The 19761-nt window shown below is 41.8% G+C and overlaps 1 protein-coding gene across 1 annotated transcript in view; it reads left to right on the top strand.

Annotated features, from left to right (window-relative positions):
- The window catches only part of ABRAXAS2 (abraxas 2, BRISC complex subunit), a 35488-nt gene extending 22563 nt beyond the window's left edge, over positions 1-12925 (top strand). The window contains exons 6-9 of the mRNA XM_075935294.1: positions 573-692; positions 1525-1609; positions 4977-5091; positions 10828-12925. Of these exons, the coding sequence (XP_075791409.1) occupies positions 573-692; positions 1525-1609; positions 4977-5091; positions 10828-11294 (787 nt within the window). The 3' untranslated portion in view covers positions 11295-12925. The remainder of the gene's footprint in view (positions 1-572; positions 693-1524; positions 1610-4976; positions 5092-10827) is intronic.
- Positions 12926-19761: the final 6836 nt, after the last annotated feature.

Here is a 19761-nt window from a genome sequence, read left to right as displayed (position 1 = left end):
GGCCGAAATATGGGTCACCATTACATTTCAAAAGGGTCGCCAGGTGTCTCCTTAGGTGGCTCTTAAGGAGCCATTCACACATTTTTTGAATTGCCCTGGGTCACCAAGTGTTCCTGAATTGTCAAAATGGGTCCCCATGTAGAAAAGATTGGAAAGCGCTGGACCTTCCAGGATGTAGCAGCACTTCCACTGAATGCAGAATGAGCACATGGCTATTACAGTCAATGGTTGTGTGCAGTCAGCACACGCCTCGCTTCATGTGCTCTTGTTTTATGTGCATCTCATTTTAGTAACCTCCAGGCCACAGGTTGCCCACCACTGGTTTAGGGGGTATGAAAGATAGCTCCACCTACTTGTCAATTGTAGTTTTGTGTTTTAAAAACAACCATATTTGAATATGACAAACTGTTTATTCAAAATACAGCTGACTTTGAAATTTATATTAGTTTAAATGTTAAAGAGTTGAGCTAATCAAATATTCCTCTTGCTTGGAAACAGACTATCCCCTTTGGAAACTTTAAAAAAAATCTTTGGAAGAATAATAGCAACCTCTTTTTAAACTTTCTCTATAGGTATAATCAAAGGGTGTCGCTTACAATTCCCAATCTAGGCAATACTAGTCAGCAGGAATACAAAGTTTCTTCAGTGCCAAATACATCTCAGAATTATGCCAAAGTTATTAAGGAACATGGGTAAGTGTGGTTCTTTTTTAAATTAAGTATAATACAGAAGTTTGATTTTTTTTTTTGCCTCCTAAATATTAGTCTTGAAGCTGTTTAACAATCTGCTCCAATCATATGTACTCACTGTTTTCTAAGCAGCAAACCATATTTTTAAATAAACTGATCTGAATTCTGTAGGTTTACAGCAACATCAACATTAGGCTAATCTTCCTCTATGTGTAAAAAAAATGTTTTTTGCTGCCATGCAACAAAATGACGTCCTCAGGCTCTCTGGCCACAAAAGCAGCCACTAAGTGGAGGGGTTGGCGAGCATAACAAGTAGTTGTAGCTGAATCCTGCAATCCCTAGTTGTAGCTGAATCCTGCAAGCCTTCCCTGTGCAGAATTCCCACCAATTGCAATGGATGTTCTGCATGTAGGGTGGATTAATAGGATTTAACATGGTTTAGTAATGTTAATTTTCTGTGTCGTTTAAATAAAATTTAAAAACATTGCAAAAAATGTTTTGTTTTTTTAAATATTTTGGGTCTCTAACAAAATTGCTTTTCCAGTTATGGCATTGAAGCTTAGAGAGAGAGAAAAAGGTTTTTTTTGAAGAGTCTAATCTTGTTAGTGCCAGACTCAACAAGTTTTTCCTCCTCTTACAAGAGAAAGCCTCCACAGCTAATACATTGTTGCCTGGATACTGGTTCCTTGGGATAAAAAGTGATTTAACAATATGAGAAGTTGAATTCATTGTGTAGATATAAAAATTGAATCCTAAAAAGTGATTTGGAGAAAAGCAGATCTGAGACAGAGAAATTGTGATATCTTTTCTAATTATTTCTGCATATTTCTTTTAGTACTGATTTTTTTGATAAAGATGGAGTGATGAAGGACATCAGGGCTATATATCAGGTTTATAATGCACTTCAGGAAAAAGTACAGGTAACGAATTTTATTTAATATTGGTAATTTCCATGTGGTGCTTCTGTTCCTGAGCTCTGATAGCCCAGAATTTTAAGGAAACCCAGGCTTATTTTGAATCTAAAATAGCTTAAGGAAATGTCTTGTATTTCTTTAGTAATTAAACATTCATGTTTCTCTTGTACCTTTTTCCACGTGACCCGCATTTACCAGCTACTTCTACAAAGTATATTGTAAAAGGGATCAGTATAAGCATTATTGATCCTCGTTTTTTGTTGCCTTTTTTTTTTTTTTTTTAAACGGAAGTAATTATAATGTTAAGTGACATCTGAGAATATTTTGTTTAACTGCTCAGGTCTTGGCAGTTGGAACTGTTTGGGTGGATTCTTCCCCACCCCTTCTCCTTCCTTTCCCTCCTACAAATAGAGCACCATTGAAGTCAATAGGAGATCACATCAGTGCAAGGGCCTGCCCACATGGATCTGATTGCAGCCTTGGGGTTTCACCCTGTAGCAGTTGCTATAGGGAACTATACATTTATTAAAGCTGACAAATACTTTGCAGGGATTATGCAGTGCTTCGGGTACGGTGTTTGGGTCAGTTTTTTTTTTTTTAAATATCTTGTAATCATAATTGTGACATCTGTAAATGGCTTACTGCTGGGCTTCAGAAACCTACTAAGGACTAGAGATCAGGGATGGTGAACTTTTTTGGGTCCCTGACCCACAGAAAAAAATCAGTTGGGGACTTGGGGAGGGGGGAGCACACACAAATAAACAAGAAAATCAAAAACCTGGCCCCCAACTGAGGAGGGGGAAAAAATCCTCACAGGAGTGGCCCCCAACTGAGAGGCAGAAAAGATGATATTCACTTCACTACTCTCAAGCTCCACCTAAGGGTACCAGGGCTCGTAGATTTTTGTGGAGTCCCCATAGGTTCTGGGGTGGTGCCAAAAATGAACAGTTCAGTGCATGGGAGGGGGCTGCCAGGGAGCAGACTGTGGAGGAGATAGAGTGCAGGAAGGGATGGAGGGATCTGGGCAGCAGGTAGGGGGCCTAGGTGGGAGGGAGAATGCAGGAGCAGGATAAGGATGTGGGTGAAGGGTCTAGGTGGGGGGCGTGGAGGGTCTGGGTAGGAGCATGGGTGCAGGGGTAGGGATGGGAGGGATGGGTGCAGGAGTGGGGTGGGGGTGAAGGGACTGAGAGGGTACAGGAGAGGAATCTAGAAAGGAGGATGCAGGAGCAAACAGGGTAACTGCCTATCATAGCTCCCGGATGGTGAGGGGCACATGTAGTTCTGTATGATGATTCAGGGAAGTGCTCCCTGCAGGCATCCTGCCCTCTGCTAGGCAGAGCCCGTGGACCACATGCAGTTCAGGCTTGTCTGGATGAGGGCCACAAGGCTTGCAGCTTCCCCCGCCCTACTGTAGTGGGAAACTGGTACTAGTCCTGTTGTGTGGGGGGATCCCCAAGCCTCATGGGTCTGAGATTCCCCATCCCAGACTAGATTTGTCATTTTACAAACTTGTCCCAAGTAGAAGATAGCATATAGCTGTGCTGCCTATCAGACATGTTTGGGAATTGTGATTTAGGCTTCCCTTTGACATGCACCCTGGAGAAATGTGCTACTTCCATACACTGGTAGCAGATCATGTCCCCTTCCTGTACCAATTCAGCTTTGCTCACTGGCACAGAAAATAAGAAATGAGACCGAGTCTAGGATCTAGCCAACTCTGACCCTGCCCTATGGAAGTCACTTTCCTTTAGTGACCCCATTGTGACCTGTTAAGTAAGTAGTCCACAGTGGGTAAGCAATAATTTTGCCTGGCCTACTCAGGTCACCAGTCTTGTTTGAAGAGTAGCTGGGTGTACTCTTATTTCTCATATATGTGTGCACACACCAACCTGAGAACAACCCTTCCTCTGAACTAGTGGGTGAATGCTGTTCTCTTTGGGCCTTTTCAGCATGACACTCAAAGTAAAGAGAGATTCTCTTTCCCAGGAGTTTCAATGCTGCCGCCAAGGTCTGTATTTGTAATAGATGAACAGTTATTCGCAAATGTGCTAATAAATTAGTTGATGGAATAGCCTTGTATAGCACCTCCTGCTTACCAGCATTAAGTAGGGCTAGATGTATACTTCTGCACTAATTACTGTTGAGTTTAGCTAATGCAGTGGTTAGCAGAAATACTGAAAAATGCTGACTTCTTTGGGGAATTGCTCCTAGAATTGTGACTCTGCTGTCTTGTGGTGTCTAAATGGCACTGTTAATTCTGCTTTTGCACACACACCTGCTTGTTCTTTTATCTGATGTCAAATATTAAAAGTTCCTTTTGGTGGTTAACTTTGAGATGTGTGTTTCACAGAAAATATTGCAAACTAGAAACTAGGGATGTAAAATCTTGTTTTAAAATTTAACAGTTAAACGTTAAGTTTAACCAGTTAACTGGGATTCTGTGGCCAGTTGGCTGCTCCAGCCCATGATGCAGTGGGCCCGGACAGGCTAGAGCAGCTATGCAGGGGGCCTGAATGGAGTGGAATGGCCGCCAGTGGCATAGGTGGGGCGCTGCTCCAGCCTGTTGAGCCCACCATGCTGATGCTTACCGGGTAACTAGTTAACCATTTCCATCCCTACTGAAAAGCCCAAACATGTATTTAATAGAGCAGGAACAACTCTGTGTTTTTCATTTCTCATTTATCTCCTGACTCTTGTCGTCTCACCCAGCTACAGCACAGTTGGAAGACTGGTACACATGCTACCTAAACACATCACCATTAGGATCATAAAGTCTGAACAGTCCAAAGATCTGCACTGTATTTCACATCCACGCTATTCTCACATGACTGCTAGCACAGTTTCAGTGAGTAGATGTGGGTTTAGTTTTGATAGAGTGCAGAAGTGGTTAGCAGATTGTCTGAGTCACCTATAACATGATTAAAATACAGGCGTAATCTCTTACTGTTATGAGCCTGCTCCTGTAATAATACCTAGCTCTTATGTAATGCTGTTCATCAGTAGACCTCAAAATGCTTCCCAGTTTTCAGAATATCTGCACCATATTCCTGTGAGGTAGGGAAGAACTGTCACCCCCATTTTACAGATGGGGAATGGAGGAACAGAGAGGCAATATGACTTGCCCAGGGTCACACAGGAAGTAATGGTAAACTGTTGAAAGTTCTTTCCACTTTGAAGCAGTTGAACACTGACCATGATCAGTAGTTGGAAATCAGTTTTTCAGCCTCTCATTTCATGCTCTGGTTCAATATTTGTTCATCCTCTTGGTTTTGTATTGTATCTAGTCAGGCAGTATCCTCTAGCATAGTTATGTAACGCTAATGGATTTTTGAAGAACTTGATTATGACTTATCTTATTGTGTTTCTCTCCCAGGCAGTATGTATAGATGTAGAAAAGAGTGAACGAGTTGTTGAATCTTTCCAAGCGGATGTAAATAAACTAAAAAGGCAAATCACGCAAAGAAAAAACGAAAAGGAGCAAAAAATAAGTAAGTTCCCATACACTTAAGTTTCATAAACAGGATCTGTACAGACAAAACTTTTAGTAGAAACATAGACTTAAGACTCATTGGAATGATATGCCTCTTTCTTGTATTGAAACACAGATATGGGGAAAAATTATTGCCAACTTAATATCTATTCTTGCAAACTCATGTTTATGATGTCTGTGTGGTAAGTTAATATTGAAATGATTCCTACTCTGACAATATTTGCAGCACACATCTTTGTGTTCCCTATGCCAGAAGAAAAATGTAATTGGCAAAATCTGAGTGTTGTGTGTATGAATTGAAAATTGTGATCTTATCCTCAAAAATGTTTGCAGGGGTTAATACAGGCTATCGCAGGGGTGGCCAAACAGAGACTAAAAGCCAAAATAGCTGTGGATAGAATGCAAAAAGCCTCATGTTATCTATCTAATCTATCTATCATACATAAAATGTAGTGATAAAAATAACATTACAGGACATTTCAGACAAAAAACAATAAAAAAAAAAGTCTCTAGTCACTTAAAAAATTCACAGCCAGTCTATAGATCTTCAGAAAACTTGACACAGAACAAACATCAAATAAAAAAAAGCCTTTGAAAATAGTCATATTTTTGCACTAAAAATAAGCATCCCCCCAATGTATTTTAAATTTAACACTACTGTCCTATTATGTCCTGTGAGGTTTTTTTTTTTTTTTAATTAAACTGAACTGAGAAGTAAATTAGCACAATTTGAAGTGCCTGTTTCACTCCAGCTTATTGATCTCTGGTATGGTTTCCTCTTTTTTTTTTTTTTTTTACTTATGAAGATTATGACTTTTTTATAGTTCTAAACATTCAGGTCTGTCCCAGACTGCAAATATGAGAGGTTCAAAAACAATAAGGGAGAGACTCGTATCTCAGAATAATTGCTTCAGCCTGGCAAACAATAGCCTTTGAATTTTCTTTAAAGAAACACAGTGTAAACCAGGTACATGCTGATTCTTTTTTTGCCCTGGAATTTAAATATGACATCTGTTGGCTGCCTTATTCTGTATCCATGAAGACTTTGAGATGCTTCAGCCCCCCCACCCCTAAGCCAGTCCTCCTCCCCTCCCCCAAAGCCAGGCACCTCTACCCCCCTGCTCAAACCCAATGCCCTCCCCCAGAGCCAGACACCCCTAGCCTCCCTGCTCTAACCCAATCCCCCTTCCCATCCCTCTGCCAGAGCCAGGCACCCCTAGCCTCCCTGCTCTAACCCAATGCGCCTACCCCACCCCTCCTCCCAGAGCCATGCACCCCCAGCCTCCCTGTTCTAACCCAAGGCACCCACCCTTCCCCCCAGAACCAGGCACTCCCAGCACCCCGCTCTAACCCAGTCCCCTTCCTCTTCCCCCAGAGCCAGGCACCCCCAGTCTCCCTGCTCTAAGCCAATTCCCTCCCTCTCTCTCCCCCCCCCCCCCCCGAGCCAGGCACCCCCAGCCCCCTCCCGCTAACCCAATGCCTGGGTCTCACTGGAGCTGCTGCAGCCCTGTGCTTCTCCTTCCAGGTGCTGGGGTGCATGTGCAGAGCGGCCATGAGCAGTCCGGGCGTGCAGCTCCGAACTAGCAAGAGCCGCATTTCTTTGAGCAAAGAGCCACGGACTGGTCACTCCTGGGTTATCGGATTTCTGAACTGTAGAACATTTGCATCATCTTACCTAGAGTATATGGGAGAGTTCAGCATATACGTGAACTATTTTAATATGCCTGCAGTGTTTCATATTATCAGATTTGTGGGGTTTTTTTCTTTGGGCAGTTTATAAAAAGAGCCCTTTCTGAGAGAGCTTGATTTCTGTGATGCTTCTGGGTTAATGTTATGAGTGGTGAGATCTTTACTATATTTTGTATCCCAGCCTATGTTCAGATTTTCATTACAAGCAGCTAGTAGGAACCCAAGCAGCCTACTGGAGGTGAGATTTTGGATGTTGTCCATATACAGTGGGGTATCTTATCTCAGCTTAGTGTTTGACTAATAGGATCTTGAAAAATATAGTCATTTTCTGTATATGAGAGTTCTTGTTTTTTAGAGTCTGAGTGAGTATGTGAAGAGATTAGGAAGAATGATGATAGCCATTTGAAAAGAGTTTTGTAGTACTAAAAAGGCAGGACAGATTTTTTTTTGTAGCATTGGAAATGAAACAAAATATGAGGGGAAGGGATATATTAGAAGATGGAGAAAAAAGAGAAGACCCTGGAAATAACACAGGAAGTGATAGTGATCTGTTATAGGAAAGGAAAAGTGAAATGAAACTAGGAAGAGAGAGAAAAACTGTCTGAGGTCTTTTTAAAAAGGTTGCAAATAGTAAGTTGAATGATTTAATACATCTCATTGCAATACTCAACTGCAATCACACCAAACTGCATGTGGCATGAGAATTGCAGGAAAATTTCATCCTGGGCTAGTATGCTTAGTCTCAGTCTAGTAGATATCAATACATTTTTGAAGTCCTTTGGTTTTTTTCCAGCCCTGATTTTTGTGGTGGGAAGCTGTTACAGCAACATTAGTTAAGTGAGGCACACTGGAAGACTTGCATGAGATGAAGAGAATAATTAATTGATAGGATAATTACCAGTATAGCTCTAGTGTTACTGTAGTAATTGTCTAGTGGATCTCTGGCCCATTCATCAGAGAGACTGGAATTTTCATCTCATATGCTTGTATTTAATCCACTAGACTGGAGCATCTTCTACCACATCAGTTTTCTATTTGCTGTTGGACTGAAATGTGGATCTTAATGAATTACTGGAATAATTACAATATCATTGTTAAAGTTGAATCCAGCAAAGCCAGTCCTACATTAAGGCATTATCACTGGTAAATATAGACAGAACTTACATAATGTCTTTCACAGAGAGTGAATATCACTGAAGTTTCTCCTTGTCGGTGCTGATTATGTAATTGAAATGTTAGAGTATTGAAATACTGCCATCTGGTATTATGTCGGAGGTAGTCTCATTCATCCTATGATTTATTTCAAATAGTGCTAGGCATAAATAGAACAGGACAAACGTAACTCTTTATTTTGGTTTGTGATTTAAAATCTGATGTATCAAAACATACTTTTTGTTTACATTGGTTCTTAAAACATACCATTCTTTGCATTGCTGAGGTATGATTTAACTTACTATGATAGAAATACATTTTCCACATCAAAATCCATGTTTTTCATTAGAGTTCTATGTCATTTTGACAGAATAATTTTCATGGCATATGTTGAGGACTATCTCCAACCCCCTCCCCCCCCAAAAAAAAACCACCCCAAGAGCAACAAACTGCTTATTTTGCAATTATTTTCTGCTGCTCTACAGTCTTCTGGCTCAGTCAGATCCATTGTTTGAACATATTTGGGTTGATGCCAAATGTTCCTTTTCCCAAAAGCTAAAAAGGCTTCAAGAAACTTGCTTAGCAGAAGGCAGGTATGGTAAAATGCTCCATCATTTGAGGAAACAGAGCTGATTTAACTCGCTTTGGCGGACATAAGGCAGTACAGGTGAGGGAGAAAAGTATATCTGGAGGCTGGAGAAGCATGAAATGAAGGGAAGAAATATAAAAAATATATTAAGGAGAATATCAGAGTGCAAAGTGGAATATGGGTCAATTGTATATTCGGGATAAAACAAAACACAGCATCTGAACTCACTATTATGCTTTTCACTAGTATTCCAAAAAGGTGCTTTGGACATTCACTCTGGAACACATGCATATATTATTGTCTTTATTTTCCCAGGCATTGCTGCAAAGGGGCCAGTGCCTCTTTCCATCCATATAATGCAATAATTTCCCAAAACAGCCCTTCCATTACTGCCAGGAAGAGCCTCTTCTATCAGCTTTATATTCAGTGGTTTGATGTGTGGCTCGGATTAAGGGATTGTTTTGTTTAGTGAGCATTCCAAGCTTTAGAATGGGCCTCTCTGTTACTTCGATTGAGAGACCTGCCCTCTAATCAGCATGGCAATGCACATGGTACCCACGACTGCTTGAGCATTTTGGCAGCAACAGTGTGATCTCCTAGCCCACCTCTTGAAGGTATGCTGGCACCTACCTATTCGCTGGCCACCTGTAATACACATCCAGTGTGAATCGTTACCACTTTGGTTAACCAGGGATAATGCATCTTAAATGACTACTGCTGTATAAACCAGCAAAAAGATGAAGGTGGGTAGCAAGAGTGGCCAGAGCTTATCCAGTCTGTGTGGCACTAAGAAATAGGGATGTAAAACATAGTTGATTAGCCGATAAGCCTGTGCTTATCAGGTAGTCAAGTCGACTACTTACACTCCCCTCTCCCCCTTGTTGTATTAGAGGCAGCAGGGGGTGGGGACCAGAGCCGGGGGTGGGGACCAGAGCCGGTGCTAGGGGGAGCCAGCTTAAAAGCTGGTTACCCCCAGCACCGTCTCTGCGGTGCCGCCTGTCTACTGGCCATCAGCAGGGGCTGCTTTGCAGTAGTAGTCCCTGTGTGCAGCGGGTCCTACGCACAGGGGCTACTTTGCAGCAGCAGTCCCTGTGCACAGGAAATCCCAAATTCCCACTGGACAGACAGCCCGGCTCAGTTCTGGCTTGTGCCAGGTGCGGGACAAAACCCTGCTGTGGCTATGCAATTAAAAACACAGTAGGAGTCTAGGAGCAGGCTGCCCAGCTCCTCTTGCCTTTTTAAATTGCAGAGGCTCACCAGGGTTTGGTCCTGCACCCGGTGCAAGCAGGAGCTGAGTCAGGCTGCCTATCAACTAATTGAATAACTGATAAAAATTCTATAGAGTACTCAATTAGTTAAATACCTGCATTTTAACATCCCTGCTAAGACCAGAACAGCAATAGTGATGAATTTTACCAGTAGGCTGCAGGCATCAGTTTCCAAGAGCCTGTGTTTGAGCAGACAAAAATTGTTTGAGATAGGATGAGACAGGAAGGCACATACATGAGATTATTAAATTAAATGGTGAAGCTGGTTTCCTACTTTCTTGCTCTTTCAATATGGGAAAACTTCTTCCTTGGCATTGGATAGTTTATCATGTATCAGTCATGTTCCCTGTGTTGGGGGAAAAGAGGTTGCATGTTTCTGCAATTCAGGTCCCCATACTAGTGCTGTTTATTGTACTCAGCAGTTATTGTTAGGTAGGTATGAATTCTGTTTCTGCTGCAGAGAAGTCAGTTGAGACCGTACCTTCTAAAACATTTAAAATCTATCATTTTTGTAAGTGCAATAATATGTTCCAGGGTGTGATGTTTCATGCTGCATCAACTTCTCAGCTGCTGAAAAACCTTTCACCTTTCTATCTCACACTCCCTGTACTGGACCTCAAAGATGGAATCCTATTATGTCCTCAGTTTACCAAATCCATGATTTTGAACTTGTCCTTTTTCCTATATGAGTAACATCTTGTCTATTTAAATGATTCCATTTAAATAAACTTTGGTACCTTTGGCTTCACCTCAAATCTTCATAAATCTCTTTAATCTGAAAAAAGACAAACTGTATGAAATGTAGTAGTAGTAGAAATATAATTCCCAGAGACTTGAGTTAAGTTTATACGTATAGCAACTTTTCTAACCACACAATGTTTATAATAAAGTTTATAATGAACACATTTTTGCCAATGTTAGGCATTTTTGCACAAGAAACGAGACATATTTCGAATGTGTTTACTGTACCTGAATTTTCTATATCATGCTTTTTAATGCAATTAGGACATGTTTATTTTCCTTTTGACTTTCATAGGACTGCAGCAAGCCATCTTAACCAGGCAAATGTCAACTGATAATTTGGAATCTATGTTTCCGCCACGAATGTCCTACACTGGATTTGCTGTAGAAGGTTGCACAGTTGAAGACTCAGATGCCTCTGATCCTCCTCCTCCTTATTCTGATTTCAGTGTGAGCAGTCAAGAAAGTACTTTGGGTCATAGTCTCTCGGAAAGCAATGTTTTCATGCCTCGACCTCAAGCAGTGGGCTCTTCCAGTTATGTTTCCACAAATGCAGGATTGAAATATTCTGGCAATGGAGCATCCATGACTTCCTCCCAAAAAGCAGTTGGTGACATTGTTGATGAATCAGAAGACAGTGATTATGAGAACTTGCTTGAACCTACAGAGTCGTCTGACAGTGAATTCTCACAGACAAGGGATTCACGATCCCTGACTCATCCTGATGGGGATTCCAGGAACACACAAACCTCCCAGATATAGTAGAACAAAAATTCAACATGGCACTCTTTTTCATATTCGTTACAGGAAAATTTTGGGGATTTAACCTGGAGGAAATAACCTACAAAGAAGATTACTGTGCACAGAAAGTGTAGAAGACTTGCACTATAGATGGCTTATTCACCTTGTGATACATTTTGCAAGTTTTATAATGAAATCTTTAGGGTAATCAAGTTGTGTTAATATTGATGAGGTTCATGGATGTACTGGTAAATTTAGGCAAAATGAAATTTATAGAAACTTTGTAGCTTTTGTTGCCATATTTTCTTTAAGACAATAAATTGGGATTTAGTGACTAAGCACAGTTAGTCTACAAATAACAAATGTTCTTTAAAATCAAAACTTACCTCTTGCACTATCATGCCTTGAATTTTAGTTTTTAAAAGGGAAAACAATTTATCTACAGCCTTGAAAGCAACTTTCTATGGTGAGCCAAAATAATCTTTACCACAAATGAAATTTTGATAATTCCAAGAAGCCTGATTGGAACACATGTGGTCTACCTTCTTCTGTATGCATGCTCTTTTAATAGAGAAGGAGTTTGTTCAACATTTTGTACTAGCCTATCAATTAAAATGACTGTTGCCTTTTTTTCTGTAGGAAAAACTTACTGGTAAATCATCCAAATGAATGTCATTAAGCATACTTTGATTTTGGTGGGTTTACAATGACTGTATGCCATAGTAGCCTCATTTACAGTCTAATTTTTGTACTAAAATATGAAGTGCGCATAGTAAATTACAAACAGTAGTTAATTCACAATTGGACTTTAGAAAATACAAACTTCAGATGTCACAAATTATTTGCAATTTCACTGCAATCTGTGTGTTGAATTTATACTTCCGTACAATTGAATTTATGTAAGGAATAGGGGATCACCTTTAGGACGGTTATTTAGAGATTCCCCTGGGTTTATTATCTCACCCCTGAATGAAATACACAGCGCTTTGTTTTAATTGGAATTAATGGTAGCTCTTGCCAGAGAATTGCCATTTTGAAAACATGAAATGTGGAATATTTAGATAAATTATGTTTGGATGCACTTATATTTCTATTTAATTACTGCTTGTATTCTAATTTTGCCCAAAATATGTGTCATTGTGCCACTAAAAAGTCTGTGTACTATTGGTCTTTATCCCTTATTTGTAAATGACAAAACACACAGTTTATGGTGTTAAGCACATTCATTTAATGCTTTAAAGTATGAATAACCCCTCCTTTTAATTGGTTAATATCCCAAAGAATAAAAAGTTTACTTTTAAATGTTTAAATATTTCAGTTTTACAAAAGGCAAAAATCTCATATAATATATATATGTTGGGCAAAAATCTGTTCATTAGCCTCTTTTTACCTGTACTAAGTTAAACAAAATGGTTTTGGAAAAATGAAATGTTAAAATTGGCACTCTTCTACCGAGTGTTGCAAACTTTAAACATCTAGTGGTTTATCTATTTTAACTATTTTATATTATTGTCATTAGCCTTAACTTGATGCATTTTGTTTTCAAGTGTTACAGTCCTTTTTAACAAAAGATTTGTTCCAGTTTTATTAATGCTGGTGATCTTCAAGCAGTTGTAGTGCTGGTGTGATAAACAAGTGCTGTTGCCATCTCATCAGTTCTGGTTTTCTGATAAGAAGATTTTTTTTTTATTTTTATGCTGCACAGAAACCTGCAATGTACATCAAACAAAGCAGTTAAATGTGACAATAAACTCTTATTTAATCCTGTAAATAAATTTTTAATATCTGTCAGCGAGGTTCCATTTGAGTGAAGTCACGTATCCGCCTACAAAAATGCAGTTTAGAGTTGAAATACTTCACCTATTATAGATGTAAGAGGTGGAATTCATTAGAGGAAGAGGCTATAACAACAATGAGGTTATGGTGTGTATGTTGTTCTTGTATACATTGTTCATGTTCATTCACGTGTTACAACAACTGGGTGGTAAGTTTTATTTTACCCTGTCACACATCAGAATGATTTGGGAAGTGGAGAGTGCATAATGAAAGCCCTCCAACTCTGACTGCTTCAGTATGGATGTTTTCAGCAACTGTAATCACTTACAAACCAGCATAAAGGATCAATATTTGTAAAATAAGGTAACTATTTTGCACAAAGTCACAAGGAAGTATCTTCATTGCAGGTCTGTCATGCTCATGTGCACAATAGGACTGGATGATGACTATATTGAAGTAGTCAGAAAAAAGATTAAGGCACGGCATTTCAGGATAAGGTTTCCAAGCCTCAACCACACAGGTTTTCTTATGAGCATAAAAAAAAATCTGCAGGCAATACAAATCTAGTAAGTGTGGACCCCTGCACCTATTGGATCTAAATCAAACTACTATGTAACTAGCATTTGCAGCACATTAAGCTGTATTCATGAATTACAGATTGGTGGTGATCACCAAAGCCTATAGAAATCTGCGAAGAAGGGAAATAGTGCTCATTACAACCTCCATTTGCATAGATAAACCATATGTCTACACTACAGCATTTTGTCAGGAAAACGGATGTTTTTCCGACAATTTGAGGAACATCTACACTGCAATTGCGTTCTTGTGCAAGAAAATCGAAAGAACAGAGGGGTTTTCCGACATAGGCTTCTTCCTCACAGAAAGAGGATTACCATTTTCCAAAACAGCTTTTCTACAAAAAGGTGTGTGTGGAAGGGGAAGAGTGAGTTCTTTCAGAAGAAGAGGAAAAAGCATAGGTGCCCTGGTGGCCAGTCCATCCATAGCAATCGCAGCTTACATGCAGGAGAGCATCCATTCAGTCTGGACTCTTATCTTTCAAAAACGTAGATTGCTTTTTCAATGCACTTTTGGGCTATGTCTACACTGGTAGGTTATTGCGCAAGAACGGCCGTTCTTCTGCAGAGCGTCCACACTGCCTACCTGCTCTTGCGGAAGGAGATTTACAGTAAAGCGTAGTGAGAGGGCTTCTTGCACAAGAGCTATGCTCTTTTCTAACAGCTGTAATATCACTTGGGCAAGAGCTCTTGTGCAAGAGGGCAGCGTGGACATGCGGCAGCGGTTTCTTGCGCAAGAAAGCCCTATGGCTAAAATGGCCATCGGCGCTTTCTTGTGCAAGAGAGCATCCACGCTGCAATGGATGCTCTTGCGCAAAAGCACGTCTTGCACATGGTAGTGTGGATGTGTTCCTGTGCAAGAGTTCTTGTGCAAGAAGCTGCCAGTGTAGACATAGCCTTGCAGTGTGGATGCTCTCTTTCAGAAGAAGTTTTTTTGGAAGATCTCTTCCAAAAAAAGCTTCTTCCGAAAGAAGCCTGGAGTCTAGATGTAGCCTAAATGAATGTAGTACTTCTGAAAAGATTGATGACATGGGAATAGGAAGTCCCGTTTCCCCACAAAATATTTCATGGGCAGCCCCAGTATGAGCTTCCATCCAACTTCCTGGGCTGTTTAATTCTGAAGCTTGATAATTTAGTTCTTAATTTTTTTTGTCAATAATTCCAAGCACTTAGTTGTCAGATGCACTTGCTCCATGGAAATGTCCGTGTGGTTCTTGTCCTGACATTTTTTGAAAAACAGTTTAAGAAGATAAACAACAATAACTGCTTTTGCTGCTGAATGCATCGATGGGGGGAAGGGGTTGCCTGCTGATTCTCCCCCCCCACCCATATTCAAAGGCTATACTAAAAGCATGCACACATGACAAGTAGCATCAAATCAACTTACTTACATTTTTTTTGTCTTGCATAATGGGTTTTAGGAGCAGATTACTTGGATATTTATGAACTGGTACCAAGTATTGAAATCACCATTTTTCTTTGTTTTAATTACAGGCAGTCCCCGAGTTACGCGGATCCGACTTATGTCAGATCTGCAGTTACGAACGGGGCCCTCCCTCTCCCTGGTCTCCAGCAGACCAGGGAGAGGAAGCAAAGCGGCGGAACACGCGGCCATGCTCTGCTCTGCTCCCCGTCCCCCTGGTCTGCAGACCAGGGGGACGGGAGCAGAGCAGAGCAAAGCGGCGCAACGCGGCCAGCTGACAGCCCAGACGCCTCTGGGCTGTCCGCTGCCTGCGTGTTCCGCCGCTTTGCTCCCCGTCCCCCTGGTCCAGACCAGGGGGACGGGGAGCAGAGCAAAGCCACGGAGCCCGAGGGCAGCAAGATAGCCACAGCACTTTGCTCCGGACGCCTGTGGTACAGCAGCTGGGGCGCTGCCGGTTGGTCCTGTAGCGCCGCTCTGGGCGCCACTGGACCAACCCAGCAGCACCCCAGCTGCTCTGCCCCAGGTGTCCCCAAGTCAGCCGCTGCTGAAACTGACCAGTGGCTGACTACAGGAAGCCCCTGCCCCGGGCTTCCTGGAATCAGCTGCTGTTCAGTTTCAGCAGCAGCTGACTTGGGGATGCCTGGGGTTCTTAAGTTGAATCTGTATGTAAGTCAGAACTGGCCTCCAGATTCATCCGCTGTTGAAACTGATCAGTTTCAGCAGCGGCTGAATCTGGACGCCAATTCCGACTTACATACAGATTCAACTTAAGAACAAACCTACAGTCCCTATCTTGTACGTAACCCGGGGACTGCCTGTATGTGCACATGAACTTACATGGAAAGTTCTGGCATATGGGTGGTTTTGTTTTGTTTTCAAAAAAAGATACCTCTCCAACTCTTTTCTTTTCAAACAAAATTCCTTCTATCCTCTCTTTTCTGCATTAATGGCACAGTCTGACTCTGACAGTTTGTCTAAAACAAAACACCTGTTTCCAACTTCAGTATAAGAAACATCAGTGAAATCATGAATGAAGGAGGATCTGACTGAGCTAATATTTAGCCTTTACACTACCATTTACCCAGATACTTTTATTTTAAAAAGTTACTGATGAGCTTTGAGAGCTAGTGTGTGACCCCTGCTCAGAATCTTGCCCTTACTTTCTTCTGGATAGTGCAATAAGGGTTGCCTTTCAAAATGTGGATAATATTTGACTTACAATACACTGTAGACTTGAAACTGTGATTTTGATTTTTTTTTTATTAGTAAGCTGTTACAATGTACAACTATCTAGCACAGGTATAAATTCTAACCTTGGTTACATAGCGTGCAAATATTTTGAATCTTAGATGCATTCTCCACCCCCAAAATACACTACCTCCCTCCGGGTTCTTCGCCCCATCAGATGAAATGGTTCAGTTAATATTTCATAGCCTGGGTAGCTGTTTGGGACAATGCTTCTGCAGACTGAAAATATTCAGTAGATTCTCTGTGGTGTTTGTTTAGTTTCATTAATTTTTCTGTAAATGACTCTGATAACTATATCTGATTTTACATCGCAAGAGGATGAGAAAACAGGAACAATTGCTATGGAGATTGAACAAAATGCCTGTTCTCTGTTATAATTGACATATGCTGGGTCCTATTCATGGTGGCCCATGCCTGGATGTTATAATTTCCAAAATTATCTAGAAATATAGTAACGGTTAGGTCCCTGTTCTTACAGATCCAGGCCTTCCAAGGTGAAGGGCTAAATATACAAGAGAACATGATTTCACATCAAATGTTTTTATGTCAGTGAAGACTGCAAGTCTCTGAATCATGATTTCTCTCAACTGGTACAATCTTGTTCATTTTTATTTAATTCTGGTAACGCTAAAAGTACTTTTAAGTTATAGTCATGTCTTCCAGTGATATTTTGTGAGTTGCATCAAGGTTTTGTTGTGAGATATATGGAGAGAGAGCCTGGTACTCAAATTGGTATGTGGCAATCGTGTCCATGACTGACCAACGTACTTGGGCAAGATTCTGTAATGTGCTTCTAAGGCTGGATTCTCTAACTACATTGTAGCACAACCCCGTTCTGACAACAAAAATTACTGTGTGACCCTAGGCAGCGGGGGGAGAGCGGAATCGATGCCTGAGTGAATCCAAGCCCTGCTGCTCAAGTGGTGGGCAAAGCTGAAGCCCAAGGGCTTCATCCCCAATCAGGGACAGTAATCTGAACCTTGCCATCCATGGCTGAAGCCTTTTGACCTTGGTCCCAGGTGCTGGGGCTCTGACTTTGGCTTCCACCCTGGCCCCTGTAAGTCTAAGCCAGCCTTGGCCATCCCATTAATAAAATCCACACAGATGGAAAAGATTAGAAGGAGATTTGGTGTAGTCAACCTGTGGAACTCCTTGCCAGAGGAGGCTGTGAAGGCTAGGACTATATCAGAGTTTAAAGAAAAGCTAGATAATTTCATGGAGGTTAGGTACATAAAAGGCTATTAGCCAGAGGCTAGAAATGGTGTCCCTGGCCTCTGTTTGTCAGAGGCTGGAGAAGGATGGCAGGAGACAAATTGCTTGATCATTGTCTTTGGTCCATCCTCTCTGGGGCACCTAGTGCTGGCCACTGGCAGTAGACAGGCTACTGGGCTAGATGGACCTTTGGTCTGACCCAGTACGGCCGTTCTTATGACCTATTGTGAGATCCTGACCCACAGACAGAACTACTGGTTTAAGGGGTGCAGCGCAGAATACGCATCTTATGATGCAAAGTGACTAACCCTTCCCACCCGTTTATCCTTCTGATCCTGGGCTGTTGTGGGAGCTGCAGATGCTCCTAGGGTAGTTTACACACACACACTAGGCCTGCTAGATGTAGACAGGTGGAAATCTCCAGCCTTTCCATGGTATGCTTCCAACACCAGAGCTTGCTAGGGGCCATTGGAGCCTTATGGTGGACTTCCACCATGCAGCAAGGGAATATTCAATCTCTCAGTGCAAGCAACTAGGGCTTTTAGGTCCCCTTTTATGCCACTCCATCCCCTTTATGTGGAATAAAGAGGCCTAAGCAGGAGTGAGGCTCTAATCCTTCATGTTTTAAGAGAAGGGGGAATCACGGAGGTGTTCACTCTGTGTTGGCTTAATTTCTGGGGCCTGCCTCAAGCAGGAACAACAGCTAAGACTGCTCTGTATGGCTCAGTCTTTAAGGGCAGATCAATCCCATCTGCTTTCAGTGTTGGAGGGAACCAGCCCTCTCATAACTAGAAACTACTTTATCAGCAAAACACTCCACAATAACCTGTGAGCCAGTTCTTGGATCTGATTGTCAACCTGTGATCTGCTGAAAAACTCAAGGGCGTAGAGCCCCAGGTGGGACTTTCTCTGCTCTGTTGTCTTGCTGGGTGACAACAGGAAAGATGTGTAGGTAAGCTGCTCAGTCCGGCAGACAGAACTGGTATCTGGCAGTTAACAGTCTAGTCACTTGGGTGGTTGGAACCGTGGGCTGCCAAAGATCGGCCTTTCTTGATTCCAGGTTCCTTGGGTCTGAGAGCCAAAGCCCCAGGTACTGTGCAGGAAGTGGAACCTAAACTATGTGGCTGGTGAGCGGTTGTCAACTTATTTACCACTGTGGGTTGCATATTAGAGATGTAAGGGAGTAGTTGACCACTCGCATTCCCCCCTCCCTAGCTGCCTCTGTATCCATAAAGCAGCCCCTATCCATCGGGGGGGGTCCCAGTAGTGGACATGGGCTACTACTATGAAGCAGCCCCTGTCTGTGGTGGCCAAGCTGTAATGAGTTGCTTCACAGTAGGAGCCAAGCAGCCTACAGCAATTTAAAATGTACAAAGAGGCAGGCACGCAGCCTGGCTCACTACTAGCTCGTGCCACGTGTGGAACCAAACCCTGCTGTGGCTTTGCAATTTAAAATGCAGTAGGAGCAGGGGGCAGGTTGCCCGGCTCCTCCTGCCTTTTAAATTGCAGAGCCACATCAGGGTTTGGTCCCGCACTTTGCACGAGCCAGTAGTGAGCCGAGTTGCCTATCAACTAATCGAGTAGTTGATAAAAATTCTATTGACTACTGCATTAGTTAAATACCTTCCTCTCAATCTCCCTACTTCATATATGTCCCGCAATGTGTTATGTAGGCTGCATCCTCATGTTTATGGCCCTGAGGGTGTCACATGGGCTGCAGCTCTGTGCTGATTGGGCCACAAGTAATCCTCAGGCTGCAAGTTGAGTACAACTAGGCTAGGTCCACAGACACACAGGCATCATACACATTCTTGGGAGAGACGGGAAAAGTTGGATGTTTTGGCAGCTCGATCAGGACAATTGGGGCTTTTGTCAAGTGAGGTGGCATGGGAAGCAGTTTGGGTGAGTGAGGTAAGCATGTCCATGGTGGTTTCTACCAAAAGGATCAGTAGGAAAATAACAATGTTGATGCTTACGTTATATTTAGGTTTCAACGTTTATATCCCATTGAAATGAATGCAGCAGTTCTCACCTCTCAAGTTAATATTTCAGGCTGCCTACTGACTCAGGAATAAAACATCTGCTTTGGTTACACCCTGTTTCCTTTTTTAAAGTTACTGTCACATCTACAGACTCTAGAAATAAATATTTAAGGTGAAGCCTAGATTCTGGAGCGTCATTCTAAGGAAAGCGGTAGATAAAATGTATTAAAACTTCTATAGTTTTCTAAAGATTACTTATCAGTATTTGACCC

This window comes from Pelodiscus sinensis, chromosome 8, assembly GCF_049634645.1.
Source record: "Pelodiscus sinensis isolate JC-2024 chromosome 8, ASM4963464v1, whole genome shotgun sequence".
NCBI lineage: Eukaryota > Metazoa > Chordata > Testudines > Trionychidae > Pelodiscus > Pelodiscus sinensis.
Note: the sequence above shows the minus strand (reverse complement) of the source record. Positions and strands in the feature narration are given on the sequence as shown.